The sequence below is a fragment of the Sinocyclocheilus rhinocerous genome, unplaced genomic scaffold, assembly GCF_001515625.1.
Source record: "Sinocyclocheilus rhinocerous isolate Xijiao unplaced genomic scaffold, SAMN03320098_v1.1 scaffold785, whole genome shotgun sequence".
Classification (NCBI taxonomy): Eukaryota; Metazoa; Chordata; class Actinopteri; order Cypriniformes; family Cyprinidae; genus Sinocyclocheilus; species Sinocyclocheilus rhinocerous.
The window spans coordinates 968,647-992,769 of NW_015660521.1; the positions used below are offsets into that span (position 1 = coordinate 968,647).

A 24,123-nucleotide genomic window follows, 5' to 3' on the forward strand; every position below is an offset into this window, starting at 1 on the left:
GAACTGGAAATGGCTAAAGGTTGAATCGCTGCAATAATATCCATTATGTACAGTATGTAAGCCCAAAGGGCACCAATGGCATCTATACTGCTTTTGACAGAACGGTTTAGATATCTGACTCTTTATGCTCTGTACACAATTACAGTTTCCGCAGCACCAGATGTGATACCCGATGCGGCCACTGCAGCAACCGACACCGTGACTGCAACAACTGGCTTTGTTACAAGCAATCCACTTTCTGTTCTTCCTGAGGTTACTGATTCATCTGCCTCATCCTCTGGCGGCACTGCAACAACACTTAATATGGACATCCAAGCAATATCTTCTGCAACCATGGCAACAACACCTTCTGCAACCATGGCAACTTCTGAAACAACATCTTCAGCATCAGCTAGCACCATTCAACTGCCAACATCTCTTGCTGTTGATGCAGTTTCCCTTGTTTCTGATGGATCTCTAGTGGAAGTGGGTGCAATGGTTACAGCAAATACTGCAGTAACCTTAATTACAAGCACAGTTATGTCCTCAACTGATGCAGTGATGAAGACAGTTGATGCACTCCCTCCAGACATTGATTTGATTGTCCCAGCATCTGATGTTCCTCTAACTCCTGCATCTGATGGTGATGCACCTGCAACTGATGCCGTCGCAGCTGTAACAGATGCTCCAGCAACAGTTACAGTTTCTCCTGAGATTGCGTCCATTGCCCCAGCAACTTCAGACTCAGATGCTCCTGAAAGTCCAGGTGATGCAGAAGCAACCAATGTGTCTGATGAAATGAAACCTGCTCCTGAAGATCCAGGTGATGGTGCTGAAATTGTCACAGCAGGTGCGGAAACAGTCACTGATGCTGCTCCTCAACTTAATGCTGAGAGTGACAGTAAAACTCCATCTGAAGTAGGAGAGAAGAGTGAAGTTCCTCTTGTTGAGACCAAGGAAAAAACAGCGACAAATCTGGAGAAGACAGATAAAGATGCTCCTGAAAGTAAACCTCCATCTGAAGTAGGAGAGAAGAGTGAAGTTCCTCTTGCCGAGACCAATGAGGGAAAAACAGCAACAAACTTGGAGAAGAAAGATAAAGATGCTCCTGAAAGTAAACCTCAATCTAAAGTAGATGAAAACAGTGAAGTTCCTCTAGCTGAGTCCAAGGAGAAAAAAACAGCAACAAACTTGGAGAAGAAAGATAAAAATGTAAAAGCCCCAGGTACCCTAAGCAAATCTGACAATAGAATTTTCTGACAAGTATAATCCCTGCTAAAGTGCAAATGACACAATGATACACTTTTAAAGGAGCTTCAGAAGTTCATTTTGGAGGTGCAATCTGTTGAAGTTTGTGTCACACAACCCAAATTGCCTTCAGAACAGTAAGCCAGAGGCCTGCCTCTCTTAAAGGAATAGTAAATGAAAATTCTGTCATCATTTACTCACCCTTATGTCATTCCAAACCTGTATGACTTACTTTCTTCTGTGGAACACAAAACGTGTTGTTTGGCAAAATGACAGCCTCAGTCACCGTTCACTTTAATTATACGGGGAAAAATCAAACATTTTTATGGAATATTCAATATAAATAAAAGATCCTTTTGATTCCTTTTCCACTGAGGAAAGCAAGTCATATGGGATTGGAATGACAAAAGGATGAGTAAATAATGATAGATTTGTTATTTTGAGTGAACTATCCCTTTAAAACAAAACACTGAAGTTTTATACAGTATAACTACTATTCTATTATTTGAATAAACAATACTGATTCTGACAGAACGAACTGATTAAACAAATTAATTACCCAACCTTGTTAGGACCTTTGGGGGGTTTAAGCCTTAATTCGATTTTCTCGCAAGTGAACAGACCTTTGTACATTCCATGAAATAACGTTTAAAACAGTATCCTTAAATATTCAACCACTATGTCAGCATAAAACAAATCATGTATTAGATTTGAACAATGAATAAAATGAACTAAATAAAAATAAAACACTTTCAAAAACTCATGATCTCTCTGGTGTAAACAGTATCTGGTGACATTAAGAAGAAGAACGAGGCTGGGAAAACCGGAGAGAGCAGGGAAGCCAAAGAGGAAAAGAAAGAGAAGGAAAAAAAGAAAGAAAAAGATTATGAAAAGAAAGACTATGAGAAGAAAGGTATACAGCATTTGTCGTTGAGTGTGTGCACCGTGCGTAGCTACACTGTAGAAATGACACAAACAGATACTGCACTCATCCGACACAACGCTTAACTTTTTAAATGACTGCGGTCTGAAAATGCATTTCTGCTTGACTGCATTGTATCTTCCAGTAATGCTGCTGTGGATGAGATGGAGTATCTGTTAGTGAAGAACATTTACAGCTTGTAGCGTATTGATTGGTTTAGCTGCCATTAGATCCACAAGAAAGAAACTCTAAACCCTAGTTTCCTCTAGTTTTAGGCTGTTTTGTTTACAACATCAGCTTTCCTAAATAACAGTAGCATCATTCCAGTGTATCTCGTTTCACATTTTAGGCCCTTACTGTGAATTTTTCCACATTGTTGAGTGATTTGTGCCAACAGTGCAGCTGTGTTAGCCAACAAAGAGAATAACGTTGCTTTTATTCTAAAGTTGTTGCGAGGATTTTGATCCCTGGGGGGCCAAAAACACAGTTGTCAAGAATAGCGTACATCAGATTTCAAGGTAAGGCAATGCTTTAAATCAAGATAGCAAAAAGACGTTATTTTCAGAGTTTTAATGGCATTTTATGTGAATGATGTATTTATATGCATTAGCGCTCCTGTAGGCAATGCTTATCAAAGGACAATTCGGTTTTGATTTCTGTTTTTGTGAATATGGACAGACACTAATATGGAAACTGTGGAAAAATTGCTTCCTAAATGTTATTCATTTCCTCTCTTCCATGTCGCCCTTTCTTGTCTCTCTTTTCTTTGTGCTCGCATCTTTTGTTTTTTGCTTTGTCTCATAAGGTAAGCCGCTCATGATGTATTGTGTTTGCTAGAAAACAGAAGGATCTCCCCCAGGCTGTATAATCAAAAGCGTCCTCTTCTAGAAAGTAGCTACTTTGCATTTTCACTCGTCGAGTGTTAGACAGCTGTCTGCTGAAGATGCAAGATCGTTTGTGAAACATCGCTCCATCCCTTCACCAATCTGGGGAGTAATTGAGCATTTATATTTAATTAGCTGCTCTTGCCCCCCATCCCACTGCTTAGCTGACTGTGACACAGCAGGACCCCTACGTCGCCAGCATCTTTAAAACATCATATCAATTATTCAAAGCCCCAAGTGTCCAAACAGCAAAGAATTGAAAAGATCAGCTTCTAAAACACAACTTTAACAGCAGCTCATTATCTCTGTTTATCAGTGTTATAATAATGTCCTGTCCATTTAAACTGCTAATTAAGGCCTACAGGTGGGTTTATTCACTCATACTGATGACTTTCTACTGTTTAGTCAGTCTGTTTGGAGATGTCTAAGATACTGTGTTATGTAAAAGCATCCCAAAAATCTTTAAAATGTAATCATCTGAGAAAAATTTAAGCGCTAAAAAAATTCACTAAATATCTGAAAATTCAGCCATACCAACAAGCCAAATGGAATTGTCTGGTGTGTGCAGGGCAAATTAGAAGACTTTGTCCACAAAATTCTATCTATAGATAAAACATATAATATTTGTTTAATGCATAAATAAAACGATGTATAACAGTAATAGGGAACAAAATACTGTTAAACTAGGTTCTAGTTAAACTATAGGTAATAGACCCATTATAACTAATAGAACGATTAGGCTACTACTTAATTTACTTATGTGTCTTTAATTATAAATGAATTAAAATAAAATGATTTAGAATAAACAAATAATGGTAGCACTTTATTCTACAGCCCTGTTCCGCATGTACATATTATGTACTTATTAAAGCAATTACAATAACTGGGTGATAACTAGGTATTAACCCTGGACCTACCCCTAAATCTAACCTTAACCCATGTAAGTACATTAAGTGCATTCTTGGGTAAGCACACTGTAAGTACATGTAATGTAAAATAAAGTGTAAACCAAATAATTATAGTTTTACAGCAAATAGCAGTGCATAAATAAAAATGAAAAATAGGATACCATAAGGAAAGCAATCTGGGCTACAAGGATCCACAGCTGACCCTTCGTAAGCCTTGGTGGTTTACTGTTGCTGACTCGGACAAGCTTTACATACATCCCATAGGAATGAACTGGAGATTTTCATGATCAGTGTGATTTTCATAAAAAGTGCTCATAAAGTGGTAAAAATGATTGGATATTATTCATATGTGGGCTGGAATGAATCATGACACTGCAAAACATTTTTATTTTCCAAGAAGTTGTTAAGCGATACAGTAAAATAACGAAAAACTGCAAAGAGTATCAATCAAAATAGAGGCAAATGCCTGTTACAGTCAAATAAAAAAAAGAAAGAAAAGCCTTTTTTTGATAGTGATTACAAGTGATAACATTGGTGTTTCTAGAGTTTGTACAATATACTATAAAACTGTCAACATTTTGAGTTAGTCAATTAAATAACATTAATTTACTTTCAAGGCAGCAAAACGATTAGTTGCGATTAATCGATTCAAAATAAAAGTATGTTTACATACTATATGTGTGTGTACTGTGTATATTTATTATGTATATATAAATACACACATATATGTATATTATTTAAAATATATATTTGTATGTATTGTATGTATTTGTATGTAAACACTTGTATATAATTTATATTATATATAAATATTTTACATATAAATCTAACATATTTTTCCTTAATATATACATGTATGTGTGTGTATTTATATATACATAATAAATATACACAGTACACACACATTTAGTATGTAAACATAAACTTTTATTTTGAATCGATTATGATGCAACTAATCGTTTTGCAGCCCTACTTTCAAGCAACTGTGTCAGCATGTTTATTTGGGAATGAAGGCGACAGCCTGTACTTCTGTAAATATCTGTACAATTGTTTTTAAAAATAATCCCAATCCCAAAAATTCTCCATAAACTTACATTAGATAAAAGCAATAAGTGGACAGCCACAGTTGTTAAAGGGGTCATATGATGCGATTTCAAGTTTTCCTTTCTCTTTGGAGTGTTACAAGCTGATTGTGCATAGATAAGATCCCTGAAGTTGCAAAGACTAAAGTCTCAAAACCAAAGAGATATTCATTTGTCAGTAATGTTTTTGAGGCTGGACTGGAAATCAACTGGCTAATATGGTCTGTAATCTAATTCACATAATTTTTTTTAGGTAGTGTTAAATGCCTGCCAGCTTTTCCAGCTGGCTAAATAGTCTTAGCCTAGTTTATAGTCTTCTTAGCGTCTACATGTCATGCCCATGTCCTCTCATCCACGAGTTTCCTGTGTCTTTTCCCCTTCCAGTCCCTCGTTCCCTGTTCCACAGACTAACACCTATCTACTCTTTCTCCATCAGACTGCGAGTGCAACGGTCACTCAAATCGCTGCAGTTACATTGATTTCATCAACATTGTGACTTGTGTGAGCTGCAAACACAACACTAGAGGGCAGAACTGTCAGCACTGCCGCCTCGGATACTTCCGGAATGCTTCCGCTGAGCTGGATGATGAGAATGTTTGCATAGGTCAGTCAGATATCACTCCACACCAATCCGTTTCACTATTCCCCTGACGCACCCACACCATGCCACTCAGAAATTGTCCTTTCTGGCCAAATTATATGTATGGAATTGGAAAGGTCAAGAAATCTTTCCTCATTTGCATACTGTCCAACATTTGGTCTGCCACCACCTTGCCATACATGTGACAATTTCTGACATACTGAAGTCCAACAGAAGTATGGATTTAAATATACTAATATCATGCATCATTCATTTTAGAGACTCACAAGAAATCTTCTCCCAGACTCCCGTCTTCTTTTACTTAAGATCTAGGAAACTGAACAACTTGCATTTTTAACTGTCCAGGTTAAAACTATCAATATCTGTATTGATATGAGAGTAGCACAAAGGAAATGTGATTCGAAAAAAAAAGTAATTTTGTACTCTTTTGTGCATGATCTTATAGTCAACATGAAATGCCACATGCAACCCATTTTACTTCCTTAATGTAATACTTCAAAGTATAATACCGGATATTTAACAAGAAAAAAACAAAACATAAAAAGCACAGTTGGATGGGATTTGATTTTATCTGTAATAATTGACTGAATTTTAAAAAGTGGACAGTACATGGTAAAACTGAAAAGAGAGATTTGTGATTTTTACATTACAGGCGTTTTGACATTTTGATAAAAGATTATGAAGACAAAATATTTTCTTTGGAATAAAATGAATCATTCACTATAAGACAAGGAATGTGTATTAAAAAGTAAATAGAATGAATTTCGATTTCATGTTGACTTTAAAATGGGGGACAGAAGAAATACAATCAGAAGGCGTAAGATTAATATATTTTTTTCTTTTTGATGAAAACTGCTCCAAAAGCTGTTCAAGCAATCTGTCACAACACTTTGTCAATGATACAGTGACCTCTACTGGAAAAATACACACACATAAATCACTGCGCTATGACTGACAGCTGCCCAGATGGACAAATTATGCCCTTGTGAATGCATAGAGCAAACCCTGCTTACATGACTGATGAACAACCACTGATCACATAAATAATCAGAAGGCGTAAGATTAATATATTTTTTTCTTTTTGATGAAAACTGCTTCAAAAGCTGTTCAAGCAATCTGTCACAACACTTTGTCAATGATACAGTGACCTCTACTGGAAAAATACACACATAAATCACTGCGCTATGACTGACAGCTGCCCAGATGGACAAATTATGCCCTTGTGAATGCATAGAGCAAACCCTGCTTACATGACTGATGAACAACCACTGATCACATAAAACTGAGAACTCGCAAACATAGAAGTGAATTTCTCCTGCTAACACATGTGAATATATGCCTATTGCCTTCAGGCTATGCTACATTGCCTTTAGGCAAAATGCTGTAACTTTTGAAACACTGTACATAATTTTTTTTTATAAACATTCATTTTCCTGGAGGTCCACTAATACTGTTATTTATGACTATTTACCACATATTTTTGTGACCCTCAGAATTCTACAGGTCATTTTTGCTGCTGTGCCATTAAGACTTTTATGTAAACTATGCTATGTGGCACTGTTCTGCACGATTACTTAAAGGAATAGTTCACCCAAAAATGAAAATTTGCAAAAAATTTACTAACCCTCAGGCCAACCAGGATATAGAAAAGTTTGTTTCTTCATTGGAACAAATTTGATAAATATAGCATTACATCCCTTGCTCACTAATGGATCATCTGCAGTGAATGGGTGCCGTCAGAATGAGAGTCCAAACAGCTGATAAAAACATCACAATAATCCACAAGTAACTGACACAACTCCAATCCATCAATCATTAAGGCATTTTAACTTCAAAATGTTGCTTCCAGCTAAAATACAAGCCCCTCTATCAATACTATTGCTTTCTCCAGTCAACTTGTCTGAATCAGGTGAGAAATATGCACAGATCAACCATAGTTTACAAGCAAAAACAGTCCAAAAGATGTCTAAAGAAATGTGCTGGTTGATGTTGATGTGAGAGGACAACAGGGCATGGACTTTTTGTACTGGTGGAGCACTGGTGAGCAAGTGATATAATGCTGAATTTCTCCAAATCTGTTCACACGAAGAAACAAACTCATCTACATCTTGGATTGCCTGAGGGTGAGTACTTTTTAAGCTAATTTAAATTTTTGAGTGAACTATTTCTTTAAGAGCTGCAGGTTTGCTGTCGAGTCCAACACAGTCTTACTGCCCCATTAGGAACATAGTTAAATATAGTTTCTAACTATAGCCTTCAATATGCAAAGCATTAATATTGGTAGCATGAAACAAGCTATTTTCAAGTTTTACATTCTGAAAGTTACAGTGTTTTCATAGTTCAATGAAATCTATCACAAAATAAAGAGAACATAGCCGCCTTCTCAAGGTTTCAGCACAAATAATCTACAATTGCTGAATAACGTATATATTTTCTATACACAGAGTGTAACTGTAATCAGCTGGGCTCCTTTCACGCCCGGTGCAATGACACAGGCTTCTGCCAGTGTCGAGAGGGCAGCACGGGCCAGAAGTGTGAGGACTGCCTGCCTGGATATACCTGGAAGCAAGGCTGCATGCGTAAGTCACACTTCCTTCACAAAGGCATTAAACACAGGCTTAGTCATTAAAGACACATTATGTGATGGATGATACCACTCATACAACAAATAAAGTGCTGTGAACGAACAACATATGGGTGTCATTTCACTCAAACATATGAGCAACATTGTTGTTACTCACAGAGGTCTTTGCTGTTGTACTACCAATAACAACCTGCTGTTTGCAGCAGTTGTGCATTATAGATACTTGTGGGTGGGGTGATACAGTGGCTAAAGCAGTGAGGCAGGGTAAGAAGAAGGCTGATGGTTCAAACCTAGCAAAGAATTGGTTGTATAATGAAACACTGTCAGCCAAGGACTAGAAAGCAGCCCAAAACCTACACCAGCTTATCACAACTCACCACTACCGAAATTACTGTTTACAGATATACACTTGATTGTGACAGCTCCCAGTTCTTCAGGCACTCAGGAAAACGTTTTTTTTTTTTTTTAGATTAACACTTTATACTAAATTATCTGAAAATAATGTGTATATGGGATTCTAACGCCCAGTCTCCAAAAGACTGGTGGAGGTCTGTAGATTTCCATCATTATTGCTGGATCACAAATTATAATCGTTCACAGGTCATCATTATCGTCTCTGCTCTAATTAGACCTGGTTTTCATGCAGGCATTGCATAAACCTTGAAATAATAAATGACCAGATTTTTTGCCTGCTGCTTTTTAAATTCTAACTCAATTTACTGTGAGGTGCGGTTTCATTCATTCATTTCTAATAATAAACTAATTATAATGAAATATTTAATGGGATTTTATACACTGATTATTATTATCTATTATTTATTTTCTAATATAAAATTCAGATTTTTTGATATTCAGATTTTTTTATTAATACTTTTATTCAGCAATGGGTAACACTTCCTTGTTACACGTTACATGTACTTTCTATTATAATAACAATAAATTATGCATAATTACATGCAAGTAACCCTAGGCCAAACCCTAATCCTAACCATACAGTAAGTACATATAGTTAATTAATATTACTCAGTACTTAAATGTATAATTACACTGTAACAAGGAAACCTTAAAATAAAGTATAACCCAGCAATGCATTAAACTGATGTAAAAGATTTTCACATTACTACAAAAAAAAAAAAAAGACAATTTCTAATAAATGCTGTTCTTTTGAGCTTTCGTTACATCAAAGAATCCTGGAAAAGAAATGTATCACAGTTTCAACAAAAATATTAAGCAGCACAACTGTTTTCAGTATTAATAATAAAGAGAAATCTTGTTTAGCAAATCATATTAGAATGATTTCTGAAGGATCATGTGACACTGAACAAATTATACTTAAAGTTTATTTTAAATTTTAATAATTTTTTGAACAAATAAATGCTTGGTGAGCATAAAAGACTTCTTTCAAAAATATTTGTAAAATCTTACCAACCTTAAACGTTTGAACAGCGGTGTACATATATTAGTTTACAGACAGCTGGCCCACAAGTTCACCAAAAAAACAAAAACAAAGCAAACATAGATAACCTTTGGTCCCTCTCACTGAAAATGAATCCTTTCCAGTTAACTGCCAATGTGAACACCTTAAATCACTCCGAGTAAAAGATATCAGCTAAATGAATACTGACGTTTAGGATGAAAAAATGTAACCTAACTTTAAGACAACAGAACAATCCCTTAAAACATGATCTATCTGCAGATCTGTGAGTAGTGTTACAAGGGCACCTGACAAATGATTACTTAGATCATCTTTATGTTTAGAGACATGTAACATCATTAATGAGAATCTCCCCTCTGTCCTTCCCAGCAAACGTGTGCGACGACGAGCTCCTCCTGTGTCAGAACGGCGGCTCCTGCATCCAGAACCAGAAGTGCGTGTGTCCGCCCAGCTTTAGGGGCGTTTTGTGCGAGCAGCCACGCTGCCAGGGCGAGAAAGGGTGCGACGGCGCATCGGCCTGCTACCTCAGCACACTGACGCTGCTGCTCTGCCTTCTAGCCAACAGCCTGCTTAAAGCCAGCGCCTAGAAACCCATCTTAGTCCTGATATCGATCCTAGTCTACGCAGGCCAAAGGGCTGAACCCTGCAGACGGACAGAGAGTGGCCTGAACCCGTACGGACCCAGCCTCACGGTGCTGAAATCTTTTTTGGAAATGGCGGCGGCTGCGCTGAGGTCAAACGACATCTTCATGAGACGAGCAGTTTATTGCTCGTCTACTAGCATCACTGATCGCCTGAACTTTATACCAAAAACAGAATAAAAACAACTTAAGTTCAGTTTCAGCTCACTCTACACAAAACTCTATAGAAAGTGGAGAAATATATAGATGCGGTTTCATTTCCTTTGCATTTCTACTTTCTCTGTAGTTTCGGCGCTCACCGAGGTACAAGCACTGCACTTAGCCAGCTTGTTTTAACGAACAACAAACGGTCGATATCACGGAAGCCTACTTATGCCAAGTTATTCTTCTTCTCTTGAAGACTTGTTTTTACATTTCCTTTCATTGCTGCATTTTTCTCGCATTTTATTGCCATTGAGGTTGTAACAAGTAGATGAAACCGATGGAAAAGATGTTTAATCGCCGAATGAATGTCTCTATAGCTTGTGTTTGAGATTATGTTTATGGAATGTAGAAAGAGGTTTTAAATTGTCACACTGAACAAATATACATATATCAGTCTACCTGAAAGGAAATATGAAGTATTGTATATTATGATTATTATTATTTCAATATTTTTTGTAGAAATTGTTATTTTTGTTGAGTAAATGTTACCATTGTAAAGACATTGCAGCATTTATTGCAGTGCATATGGTATTCACACCATGGTAAAACTATATTTGATGATACATCAGAGTGCATCTCTAATATATTTGGAATATTTCTCCATTCATACCATTAAATAAAGCATAAACGGTTCATTACATGCACAGCTTTAGCTCAATGTAACCTGCACATCATCTTGTTACTGGCATGCATTCATCAGTGCAGATATGACCATTCAGGACTGCTTATTAACACAGGATGATAAGTACATTCCTAAAGCACAAAGTCCCACAAACCCCAAATAAATACTAGATAATTATGAAGCACAGAAAGAAAAAAAAAATGCATCGCCAAGCAACACAATTAGAATGGCCATTCAGATTAACAATTAAAAATTCAGCACACTGTATATCATGCAATCAGGTTATTTTTCAAATAATTTTATTTTCCTTGCGCGAGTCTCAAAGAAATGCCAAAATCTTTAGCGGCTCATGGGCTTTTTGATGTATTTCATATTTACAAATGCTTTACATTCATGATGAGCCAGGGTAAATAAAATACTATCAATAAATATTATAAATGAATAAAACCTGACAATCAGAAAGCACAAAGAGACGTGAGTGAATTGTCTTTCTTTAGACTCTGTCCTTCTATATGCAAATTAAAGTTTTAACAGCATATATATTTAGTGTCTGATGCAGCATACACCGACATAACAGTCACAACAGCTAATAAGGGTAATTAATATCAGCCCATTTTTATTCCTTAGAAAGTTTCACAAGGTGAATCAGCTGTATATATGTCTACAGACCCAGAATCAAATGTGCTGAGCCGTTTGCATTGCTCTAACCATCTGCACTGAAATAAATTAATAAATCCTTACCACACAACTTGAGTCAGCAGAGCTTATGCAAGGTGGAGACTTTTGCTTTCTGGAAACTAATAAATAAGGCTCTATCCAAGCGTGAGTTAAATACAAACTACTCACAGAAATAGATTGCATGCTGTATAACATACAACGTATTATGCAATTAGCACTGGAAATTCCAGTTGGGGTTATTGCACATGTAGTGGGCTCATTTATGTTTAAGTTCCATAACCTTGTAATTTATGAAAGCATTTTTAGACCTACTTTAGGCTATATAGCAGACTTTCAGAAATATGCTCTGATCAGAAAAAACTAACATGATGGAAATAAAGAGCTAAAGTTATCCATTGCCTAGTGAGGGATTGACAGTTTGCTTACATGAAGTTGTCAATTTGAAGTTAATTTTGAAATATTTTAAAGCATAATTTGTAGTGTTGATATTTATAGATTATTATCAATCAGCATGGAATGTTTTAAAGTGATAATATATTTTTAAAAAATCACAACATTCATCAAATCTGTTGCTAATACTTAGCAATGATTGAGCTGTTTTTCATATTGTCACTTCCTAGAAGTTCCTAGAAGTGGAAGGAACGAGCTTTTGGTAGTTAAAGGGATTGATTTTAAATTAAAACCCAGAACAGAATTAGCATTTGAGTCATAGGTTCCCAATTTTTTTCTTATGGGAAGTAATACCTCATATATGAATTTAAAAGCTGCTGTGCTTTTAAAACATTTAAATTGTGGTCCGCCATCAATTATTATGATTCATTGAAACTAACACCATAAAAATTTAAATAAATAATGTTAACAAAACAGGTTATTTCAGCTTGTTTAAATTTAATATCTAGCTTAACTATTGAGTATGTATAAAAACTATATAAACCAATGAAAGGTCTAAAACTTTAAAATAAAATAAAACAGAAAATAAAAGGTAAACGCTCAAAACATTAAAAGCTAAAAATTCTACATTTTAATAAACTACAATAGAATACTAGGATAACACATAACAATAACAGGATTGAAAGTGATTTTGAGGACACAGGAAACCCCATTTAAATATTTAACAGTGAATTAATGTAAACTATTTCTGATAGAAACCCTTGCTGGACCTGTTTTGTCCCACGTCTCAAGAATAAACAAACCTTACATATTACGTGACATTTGTGCTCTTAATTCAGTCCAAACTGCTCCATTCAAACTGTATGTATTACCTGTTTTAGGTGTATAATCTAGTTCAGTTGTTGTAGGCAAAGAAATTCGAGATTAAATTTAAACTCGTAAATCTTCCGTTGCTAAATCCTTCATCGATGGCGTTCAAAATGCAACCAAGTTCGTCGACGTCATCGTCTGTTTGCATACTGCATTTCGATTGGTCTTTTTTCTTACATTAACCTTCATGATGAATTGTGATTGGTCTCGTCTTGCTTGCATATTATTTAACCATTTATTTGTCCCTTTTACTTATGAGGCTGACGTGAAATCAGCAAGAGGCTGTTTTGTTTGCATATTATTTAATATTAAAAAGGCTGACATCCCTGAATTCAAACTTAAATAAATAAATAAATGTACAACTTGTGCACAGTTCTGTCAAAACCATCTGATACAGTATATCACGAATATTATTTTAATATTTCAGGTCTTTGTATGCATATATAATGCATATATATACTATTTTTCTACCTTCAAGCACTGCTATTTATTTATTTTTTATTTAGAAAATTCAAATCTAGATTGTCATTATGATTCAGTTGTTTGTATAAACATCATAAATGCTATAAACTGGATCAATATCCTATATCTAATCAATATACATCTGCCTTAAAAAATCAATTACAAAAAATATGTGCACATCCACTTGAAAAGCACTAGATGGCACTATGGTCTCAAACAACACTGTTACATTTGAAAAGAGACTGTGATTTTACCATTATGAAGAGGTCAAGGTTTTGGTTGGCATGGTCCAGTTAGCTATAATTACACAAAAACATTTTTCTCCATTGATTTACATTCAAAAGTAGCAGTGTATTTTTTTATAAAATATAAGGTTTTGCTTTAAATACATCCCAAATATTTTATTTTATTATACCACAGCTGATGTTTTAAAGAAAGACGTTAGTGATGACACTCATGGACAAATACTTTGCTTTTATTTTGAATGGCACTCACTGAAGTGCACCCATCTTGACAATGGCATTCTACATGGATATATACATTCTGTCCATAGCATTTACTTAACTTTACACAAGTGAAACAATATATCTTTTTCTCAACAACAGTAATTTTTCTCGGACTGTACAGTAAACTAACAAATAAAGTAAGAACCTTGAAATAGCTAAATAAAACTTTAATAATTCTAGAGGCAATTGTACATGAATTGCACTGAACATTTTCTTCAACACAAATGAATTCTCATATATTGGTATGTCTTCTGATCATGTATGTACATGTGGCAAAACTGTTAGCGTAGCTCTGAAACATACATACAAAAGATGTAGAGGTAAAGCAGAAAACACTGTGGAGATTTTACATGGTTTTTGATATATAATCATGCCAAACAGGAAAAAGCAGTCTTCCTTTAAATTAAGTGACACTAAACAGCAGCCCTTTGACTTTCACATAACGTATTAAAGGGATAGTTCACCCAAAAATGAAAATTTGATGTTTCTCTGCTTACCCATTAAAAAAAAAAAGTAAGTGTTTTAATGTGCCATACTATTGCCTTCAAAAGTTTGTTACAGGAAGTCCAGACATGTTTTGTTTGCTTGTTTTCAATTTCTCTGTATTAAAACAGGCAAGTATAAAGATGTGGTCACATTATCGGAATTTCTGCAAAAGTTCACAGGCAAAAAACTTCCTTTGTTTATTCTGAATAATGTAGTGACACATGAAGCCTAACTCACACAGAAGTCACTTTCAAACCAAGCAGCTTTCTGTTGGTCAGCGTTGGCGAATTCACGTGATCAGCATGAACCCATTGCAAACTGGGAAATTTATCGCCCACACATGAAATTACTGATTGCTTTTGTAATGATTGGATTTTGCCTGTGAAAATTTGCCTAACAGTGGTTAATGAGACCTCACCTTAAGTCTTAAAAGTAAAGTATGTAATTTCTGCATCACTAGCCTAACCAACTGCAACTGCAAAAACAATGAATGTTTTCAGACAGGTTTCTCGAACTCAATTGTTTGAATAAACAGACAGTTCTTTCTTCAACCTCACACCAGTGGTATTGTAACATCCCCCCAAAAAAATTCAATTTTAAAGAAATGTAAAGTCACCATGAAACCAAAATTGGTCAATTCTTATTTTTTTTATGGAATATTGCAGTGTTTACTATAAATGATTCATTATTATTATTATTTTTTTTCAATTCATGCATCCTCATGTGCTCTCCCCTTGCAACGACATCTCTTCTCAGATGTGATCACAGCAATTAGCAAACAATCCAACAATCCACTCAATTCCCCACCAACAAAATCAAGTCCAGTCCTACATTTTTTCTCGTTCAAGAAGCCATTTCACCCGGATATACATCACAATTCATAGTTTTCAGTCACGTGACTGGCTCGAAGACCTGGAGGGCAAAATATCCATGGAACTGCAGCACAAGCCTGTCAATTTTCCATCCATTTCCAAGCCACAAATATTTAGATCACCTCTCAAAAGAATAAATCAAAGACATGTGGGGGAAAAAAATGCAAGTTTTGGCCATTTGCCGCAATATTTCGATCACTAAAAACATTGGGACATTCAAAAATGTTTAATGTGAAAAACACTTAAAGTACCTTAATGTATTAAAAGAGTGATATGAAAATATCAAAAACAGTATACACCTTATTGATGATACTGTTCATACTTTGTTTAGGCAAGCAGATGATCCCATTCTGGGTTCATCTGCATGCCTGTACAACGTATGCATCATTAATAAGGTGTATACTGAATTTGGCCTCAATAATATAGTAATAGTGTCTATATTACTACTTAATACAAGCCTCATAACAATAACTTGCGGTCAGTGGCGGAAAGGTGTGTTTTGCCCTCCAGATGGGCGTTCCTGTAGGGGAGTGACGTCACGTCAAAACTAGGAATAGGGAAAAGATGAGCTCAACTTCTGTTCTGTTCACACTCAGCATTCAAACTTCAACAAGTACTCTTAATTTTGGGGTTAAAACAACAAATGTAGCTGAATAAATAAATTAACTAAACATAATTTAAAACATAAATTCAAAAAATCAATTCCAAAAAACAGTTAAACAGAGCATACTTTCTCTCGAGCTTGTATGATAAATAAAAACAAAAAATATAGCGAAAACAGAGAGAATATTTAAAAAATGGAGATGTCTGATATGACGTTTATACACAAAGTGGTTTGCCCTTGCAGTTTTTCCAAAATTATTGTCCCAAATAAACCAATGTGAATATTTATACATAAAGAAACACTGACAGTCTTCAAACTCTTCTCCACTAACCTGATTTGAATAAAGTTCAGTGAAGCTAAAACAGGTTCGCCTGATACCGGAGCAAAGGGTCTGTCAGCAGCAGGGTTGATGCAACTATTGCCGTGCTACTCGTTTGATGCAAACTGCATCTGAAGAGCAGAAAACATCACAACCTTTAAGTAAAAAACCAGCCACGTACCCTTCACACATCAACTCAAGTGCTGAATGCTATATGCTTTGTACTTGCTGCTCTGAATAGCCTTTATAACAAGTCCACAGAAGCAGGTTTTGGTTAAAGGGTCCATTCTAATGCTATAGAAAGTGCATAGAGTGGAAGAAAGACATCGTAGGGGACACACACCGATTGTACTGCAGGTACGATGTTGGATACGGAGTCTAATACTGGCCAACAGCAAGCAGTATGAGGACGTTTCTATCCACGGCGTTGATAGCAGAGGGGTTAAAGTGTGTCGTCGTCTTTGCCCTGTCTAGAAGCAGCACCTGAATATACAATCAGAGCTTACATTGTTTCGTTTTGCTTTTCTTCTGAATAAAGTACAGCAGACCTCAGCACAGGAAATACACACTGTACGAAAAAAGAAAATCTCTTTTCTCTGAAAAGCCCATAAAAAACTATATACATTAAAGAGGCGCATCGCCGCTGTATAGACTAAAATGTTAAGCACATACAAAAAAAGTATGCAACAAAATGCGATGTTTAAAAGTCCTCTCTTTAACCTTACAAAAAAAGCGAGCGGTTTGTGCTACTGCTGCCCTGGAGTGACGCAAGCAACAAAAGTGACGTTTACATGAAATGTACACAATAAAAAGAAAGCGGAAAATAGTGTTTCAACAAATAATTACATTATTATCATGCCAAGCCCAATCAAAAGATGTACGTATATGCACAGTTCAAATCTAGAGATGATACAGAATCTGGTCACGGCTTACATCGGTGACCGAGTGGCTCTCGTGGCAAGGGCTATGAATGAAGCATCATGGGACATCTGTGTGTGGCTAATAATCTAAAAGGATTCAAAAAGACACATTAGCCTTTATATTCTGAATGAAAAAAACAACATTGTGCAACTCTATCCAATTCGTTCCCAAGAGTTATTTTCGACCCAGTACTAGGAACTTTGTGAAGTCAATTGAACCCCGCCGTATTGTAAGAGAGTTACCCATAGCCCTTGTCCATCACTAGACCCTTAGGCCTGTGTTGTGTTTGTGTCCACGCTAGCAGTTGCTGCTGTTCCGAAATTCACCGTTTTCTGTGATCTGCAGCTTGGTAGGGTTGGTGGGAGAGATGCCGTTCCTCGTTTGCATGCTGTAACGATCCTTCAGCTGAGACAGAGCGCTCATTAGCCGGGCGTTTGCGGCGTCCAGGGATGCGATTCTCTTCTCCTGTGTGGAGTGACCATTAATGGAGGTCAGATAGGAGAAGGTGATTAACAGTGCATGATATTTAATGTTTAATTAAAGTCTTTCTTCTCCGCAACGGACGTAAGGTGACTGGCACTCTCTAGTTTTAAACATTACAGACTAGTTACGCCGTCTAAACACCATAAAATGAATTCACAGAGTTTAAATTAAAATTCATGCGGCGATAGCAGTAATCTCTCATTGTCTTTATAAAATAAATCTATGATGTAAACAGTCTTTAATGATTTTGATGAGTGCTAAAGCGAGTCCACAGTGGGTGGTTTTTATGCTCATCAAACTGTTTACGAGAGACGCTGATTGTCCCCGGAGGACACAGGCGTTCATCATTAAACTTTCAGATACATTAACACCATTAAACCTCAGAGACCAACTCACAACATCATGCTGAAATCTAAACCAAACACAAGAGGGCGCTATGACCCTGCAAATGAGTCAATACAAACACCTGAGACCATTATTGAAAATAGTGCTTTTTTCTTGTTTTATAGAAAATGATACTTTAAATGATATTGACAGCATAACAGCTTGAGTGAAAAGTTAACATTGATTTTTTTTTTAGTATTCAGTATGCATCCCTATTGCTTTAATGACAGCTGCACTCAAGCTGACACGGACTGATAATAATTTTCTCCAGCCTGATTTGAGAATGATCCAAAAAGCATCTTGTGCTTCAATGGAATACATTTTTCTTTCTTTCTTTTTTTTTTGTACAAACATGATTAACGTCACAAATCTGTTTACTTGATTAGTAGCTTAAAAAGAGTGCAGAATGTCTTTTATCTTTATCTTTATGTTTTTGAAAGTCTCTTGTGCTCACAAAAACAGTTATCATTTATATATTTACATTTTTTAAAAAATGATTTACAGTAAAAATAGTAATATTATGAAATTATTACAAATTTTTTTTCTATTTTTATATATTTGAAAATGTAATTTATTCCTGTGATGCAAAGATGAATTTTCAGCATCATTTCTCCAGTCTTCAGCATCACGTGATCCTTCAGAAATCATTCTAAAATGATTGGCTTGCTCAAAAAACATTTGATGCTCCGAAAAATTCTCATTATTATCAATGTTGAAAACTGTTGTTTGGTAATATTTTTGCGGAAACCATGAAAGATTTTTTTCAAGGTTCTTTGATAAATAAAAAGTTAAAAATAGCAGCATTTATTTATTTTTTGGTAGCAATGTAAAAGTCTTCACTGTCACTAATCAATTTAATGCATCCTTGCTGAATAAAAGTCTGAATATAAATTTTTTTTTTTTTAAATCATACTGATCTCAAACAGTATAAATATGATAAAGTGTATATTTTAAGTCTTTTTTGCAGTTCACTTTTTTTTTTGCAAATACCACTGCTGTGTGACCAAATATTTTTAGTCTCTCATTTAATATGAGCTCATTAAACCACATAATAATTATACAAATATTTGCTAAATGCTGTTTAAAGTAGTGTTCGATGGAGTATAGCGTGTCTTTTTTCACTTAAATTAAGATTCTAGATGCAAAAGCATCAATCGAACGACATCATGAAAACTATTTGATTACAGCAAACATTGCCTTGGCTTGAAAATGTTATTTATTAAAAAAATGTAAATTAATAAAGACATAAAAACAATGATCTTATATTTAATTCACCTGGGCTTCGATGATTTTCTGTTTGGAGTCTACAATTGCCTGCATGTCTGCGTGATCTTTCTTCAGCTCCTCTTCAACTGACATCAACCTGAAACATAAAATTGCCACATCCATCTTTATGCTACAGATGCTACTTCAGTGCTTAACTGAACTAGAGAATAATACTTCAAATTCCATCAGAAGTTTATGTAGGATGCATACATATTCAAACAGTACATTTTGAACCCTAGTAATTTCTAATGGATCACCACTTATGGGGTTTGAACCTACAATGTTTCAGTTTCTAGATCAGATCTTTAATCACAAGACCACACTAAATCGTCACCTGGTGATGATGCTCTTCATCTGATGCTCTTTCTCATCCTGCTGCTTGCGTAATCGCTCCTCCGTGTCCTCAAGCCGGGCCTGGTACTCCAGGAGCATCTTCTGGGTTTGGTCGTCCTGGCTCTTCATGTGAGATTCATACTCTTCCAGCTTCTTAGCAGAAATACGCAGCTTCTCCTGCAGGACAGCAATCTCCTGCTGATACTGAGGAGGAGAAAGAGAGAATGAAAAACTCTAATAGCAGGATTAGAGAGCAACAAAAGCTGTGCAAAGAGGGAGTTCTCGGGTGTGTACGGCTGTGATTTGAAATGCATATTACACGAACAGAGCCCTGCTAATCATCCCGTATCTGTCTGCTAAGCCCAGGAAATCCAGCAAAGCTGTATGAAATATATCTAAATAGGTGCTACTGAATATTTCAAAGATTAACTTTTCATGTATTTTGGGGCAATCCTGTAGAGCAGTGATCCTCAAATCTGGCTCTGGTGTGTTTGATTAGGGTTAGAGCTAAACTCTGCAGGAAAGTGGATCTTGCGAGCCAGATTTGAGGATCACTGCTGTAGAGTATGCTGCTAACAACACCAAAGTCAACTTGAAATCAATGTGTCTGCCACATGCATACATGTACATTATTTTACCTATCATGACAACTCTTGGAGGGTTTAGCATGGTAATGTACATGACAATGTTAATGTGTTTGGTCTTGGCGGAAAAGATCTGCTATGCTGCTGCGGCAGAGCAAGTACAGACTTGCTACTGCCAATACATCCACAACATGCTGCTGTGAACATGTAAGAAATACTGCTGCTGCACATATAACATATATGAAATAACCCCCATATATAACATACATGAATAACCCCATAGCAGATCTATACAGGTGGAGCTGGGGAAGGTGGAGGGTTTCTGAAGTGTGCTGCAACTGCTACAGCAAGCACTAGTTATATATCTGAATGTTGAGCAGCGAGCTCATTGGCTACTGATACAGGAGAGAACCAATCAGCTGTGCCATGTGATAATGATGTCATTAGGTCAGATTGAGTTAGACCTGTCGGACTGCGCCATCTAGAGTTTCATGCCAGAACTCTGTATATTACACAAACAGAGCCCTGCTAATCATCCCCTATCTGTCTGCTAAGCCCGGGAAATCCAGCAAAGCTGTATGAAATATATCTAAATAGGTGCTACTGAATATTTCAAAGATGCACTTTTCATGTGTTTTGGGGCAATCCTGTAGCTCACAGTAGAGTATGCTGCTAACAACTACCAAAGTCAACTTGAAATCAATGTGTCTGCCACCTATCGGACTGCGCCATCTAGAGTTTCATGACAGAACTTTGTATTTAAAAGGCTTGTCTTTATTGCATTGACTAGAAATAAAGACAGCATATCTTAAAATTTTTAGCTCTTCAAGTAAATTGATCTTGTTTTTGGGATGTTTACATATTTTATATATATATATAAAAAAAAAAAAGACAGACATACTGATTTAGACAATTATTTTTGCTGTGTTGTTGCTTCAGGCAATTCAGAAACTAAGAAAGTGTAGCACAAAATGTTTTATGCAGTCGTATGGAGAAGAAATTTTTTGAGAACTCACTCTTGATAGTCTCCATCTTGAGATTCTGCTTGGTTAAGGGCTTATAGATACAGAAACCCACTGCTTTATAAATATGCAAAAACTTGGAATAATAAGCCTAGTTTTCTGTGTTTTTTCGTCTTGTGATTTTGCATCTAGACTAAAACACTTGTGCAATAAGCTACATTCCCTGTAGAGGATTCAACCAATCTTCACAGTATCACTTACATTAACAGCTTCACACAGCACAGATGCAGTGGGGTTCTGCTGAGGGAGAAGCTTGAGTATGTGAGTGTACACACTCAGTGCACTCCGACGGGCTCATTATTCATTAAAGAGCCGGGGAAAGAGACGGCAGACAAGCCTGAGCCAGGCGTGTGCTCTCCATTATTGCAGTATAGTGATTTGAGCCTGTCCTCCTAAATTACAACACTACAGAGATCAAAAGTCAGCTTCATCTAAAGTCTGTTTCAATTGCAGTCTTGCTCTTCGAATGACATCTACCTGTCTGCAGTTTGACATCCACAGTCCTCGTATCAGTTTAGGACACAATGCAGTGACTAAGCAACTGGATCTGAGCCTAAAATATCCTCAAATCTGGGTACTCAGAACAAAAACCTTGGACAGTTCAGTGTTTCTTGGAAAATGGTTTAAAATTTTTAAGATAGCAATTTACACTATGTTTAAAAGTTTGGGGTCAGATTTTTCAAATACTTTTTGACAAGTCTCACTCTCGCAAAGGCCGTACTTATTTACTATATTTATAAATAATATTATTATTTATATATTTATTATTATTACAATTTAAAATAACTGTTTCTATTTTAGTATATTTTAAAAAGTAATTTATTCCTACATTTTCAGCAGCCATGTCTTCAGTCTTTATTGTCACATGGTCCTTCAGAAATCAGTCTAATAAGCTGATTCAGTGCCCAAGTAACATTTCTTATTACTATTAATGTTGAAAACGTTTAATATTTGCTTAATATTTTTGTGGAAACTGTGATACATTTTTTTCAGGACTCTCTGATGAAAAGAAAGTTCACAACATTTATTTGAAATATAAATCTTTTGTAACATTATAAACATATTCACTGTCACGTTTGATCGATTATATGCTTCTTTGCTGAATAAAAGTACTAATAAAAAAATAAAAATATTTTTTGAATGGCATTATGGCAAATGCTGAGCTAATGAATATTAATTAGGTTTACATGATTGGTCATTCTAGCAGCAACAGCATGACGTTAATAATATTCATAAACATGTCCTCACAGAAAGTCCATTATGTTCCAGAGATGACAAATAGTGAAACTAGCTGATATATTTTATAAGAAATCATCATTGTCTGCAAGCGCTTCCTGTCTGTGTGCCCGTGGGAGGCCAGTTTTGATCAAACAAACAGTAAGCCTGCTGTATTTCTGCATATACTGCTGTTTTTCGTGCTGCCGAGCTGCAGGATGAGGTTTCATTATTACCTTTTCAGTTGGGGTGAGATCCTCCTTGTTTGGAAAGTCCTCCCGGTGTTTCGAATCTGGGTCAATTCCCTCCTGCTCCAAATATTGCACATTCATATTCAGCAGCCAAGCAGCAGTGCGGTCCAATGCATTGGGATTCACAGGAGATGGAGCCTAATAAAAGTTCATTCAAACACACACACACACACACAAATACATAATTGTATTATAATTAGCCATTCTAACATCTATATTACTCTCAAATTTGTTAGTTTTCACTCATGCACACAAACAAACAAGTGCCTTAAAACTTTACAAGGTGACAACAACACTTGTGCTTGCTAGGAAAAACATTTGATCATTTTTTAATGAAGATTCATTCCACAGACATCAAAGTAACAGTCTGGATAATGTGAGCAGCCATTTAATCACTAGCGCAGTGCTTGCGCTCCAGCAATTAATTCTGCTTGTCTGCTCCATTCCTTTTGCCTTTGACGGTGAGAGGGCTGCGCGTTCGTCTCAACCTAAGAGCATCGATGCACCATCAATGCACCAAAAGACTCATTAACCCCTGAGAGATCTGAGTGTCAATTTGTTTTAAGGATATCAGCCGAGCGCTAGCTAATTTAGTGGTATCTAAATTAGCTATGGGAATGTAGCAACTCACAGACCTATTGAGACATAAAGGATGTGATCGGTTTTAAAATGCTATCTCTTGAGAACATGGAACTTTGAAAAGTATCTTTTTCTTGATTGTAGCAATAATAACAATGATTAGGTTTATAATATTTCTGAAAAAAATGTGAATGGCGCCTGCCTTGCAAAACCTGCCGCCACAATTCTAATTGTCGTTGTGTGATGCTATGCAGTTGCTGTGGATTTCGGAGTGCTTTTTAGCATGTATGTTGCTAGGGTTTTCTGTTGGGTTGTTAGGTGGCTGCTTATTAGGATAACTCAAGAAGAGCCAACCCTCAATCCTCAATGATATTTTGATCTCCAGATGTAACTTGGGTCTTATCTTTTTATTTTATCTATTTTCTAAAAAAGTTTATTGTCCAGGCAAAAATCATAGGTTTAATTTCCTAAAAAAAAAAATATATATAAATAAATAACAACATTTTTTGTAATGGCATATGGAGGCTAGCACATGACGTGGAAAAAAACAAATATAATGGCAATAACTTCACACAAATTACTAATTAAGGTTATCTTTTATTAATTCATTTCCTCGTTGTAGTTAAATAATATCTTGTTTTTTTTACCCCCTGCATGTCATGTGCGGGGTTCCGTAATGGCAAACAAAATAAAATAACAACAAAAATGAACTATATAGCCATATTAAAATAAATAAATAAAAAAAAAGAGTAAAAAAATGACTAACTAAACTTAAAACAGAAAATATA

General features: G+C 35.9%; 2 protein-coding genes across 9 annotated transcripts in view; one reads left to right on the plus strand and one right to left on the minus strand.

The window, feature by feature from the left end:
• Positions 1–11,594, plus strand: part of LOC107725312 (uncharacterized) — an 81,187-nt gene extending 69,593 nt beyond the window's left edge. The window contains exons 8-13 of the mRNA XM_016534530.1: positions 146–1,204; positions 2,012–2,140; positions 2,596–2,667; positions 5,460–5,627; positions 8,069–8,203; positions 10,013–11,594. Of these exons, the coding sequence (XP_016390016.1) occupies positions 146–1,204; positions 2,012–2,140; positions 2,596–2,667; positions 5,460–5,627; positions 8,069–8,203; positions 10,013–10,230 (1,781 nt within the window). The 3' untranslated portion in view covers positions 10,231–11,594. The remainder of the gene's footprint in view (positions 1–145; positions 1,205–2,011; positions 2,141–2,595; positions 2,668–5,459; positions 5,628–8,068; positions 8,204–10,012) is intronic.
• Positions 11,595–15,496: 3,902 nt separating this feature from the next.
• LOC107725315 (disabled homolog 2-interacting protein-like) overlaps positions 15,497–24,123 on the minus strand; it is a 104,693-nt gene continuing 96,066 nt past the window's right edge. For 7 of the 8 annotated variants that reach the window (XM_016534541.1, XM_016534540.1, XM_016534544.1 and 4 more), the window contains 4 exons: positions 22,742–22,894; positions 19,686–19,888; positions 19,361–19,448; positions 15,497–17,683 (listed from right to left, as the gene is read on the minus strand). In XM_016534541.1, coding sequence (XP_016390027.1) covers positions 17,516–17,683; positions 19,361–19,448; positions 19,686–19,888; positions 22,742–22,894 — 612 coding nt within the window. In that variant the 3' untranslated portion in view covers positions 15,497–17,515. The remainder of the gene's footprint in view (positions 17,684–19,360; positions 19,449–19,685; positions 19,889–22,741; positions 22,895–24,123) is intronic. The other variant, XM_016534542.1, reaches the window with a different exon arrangement.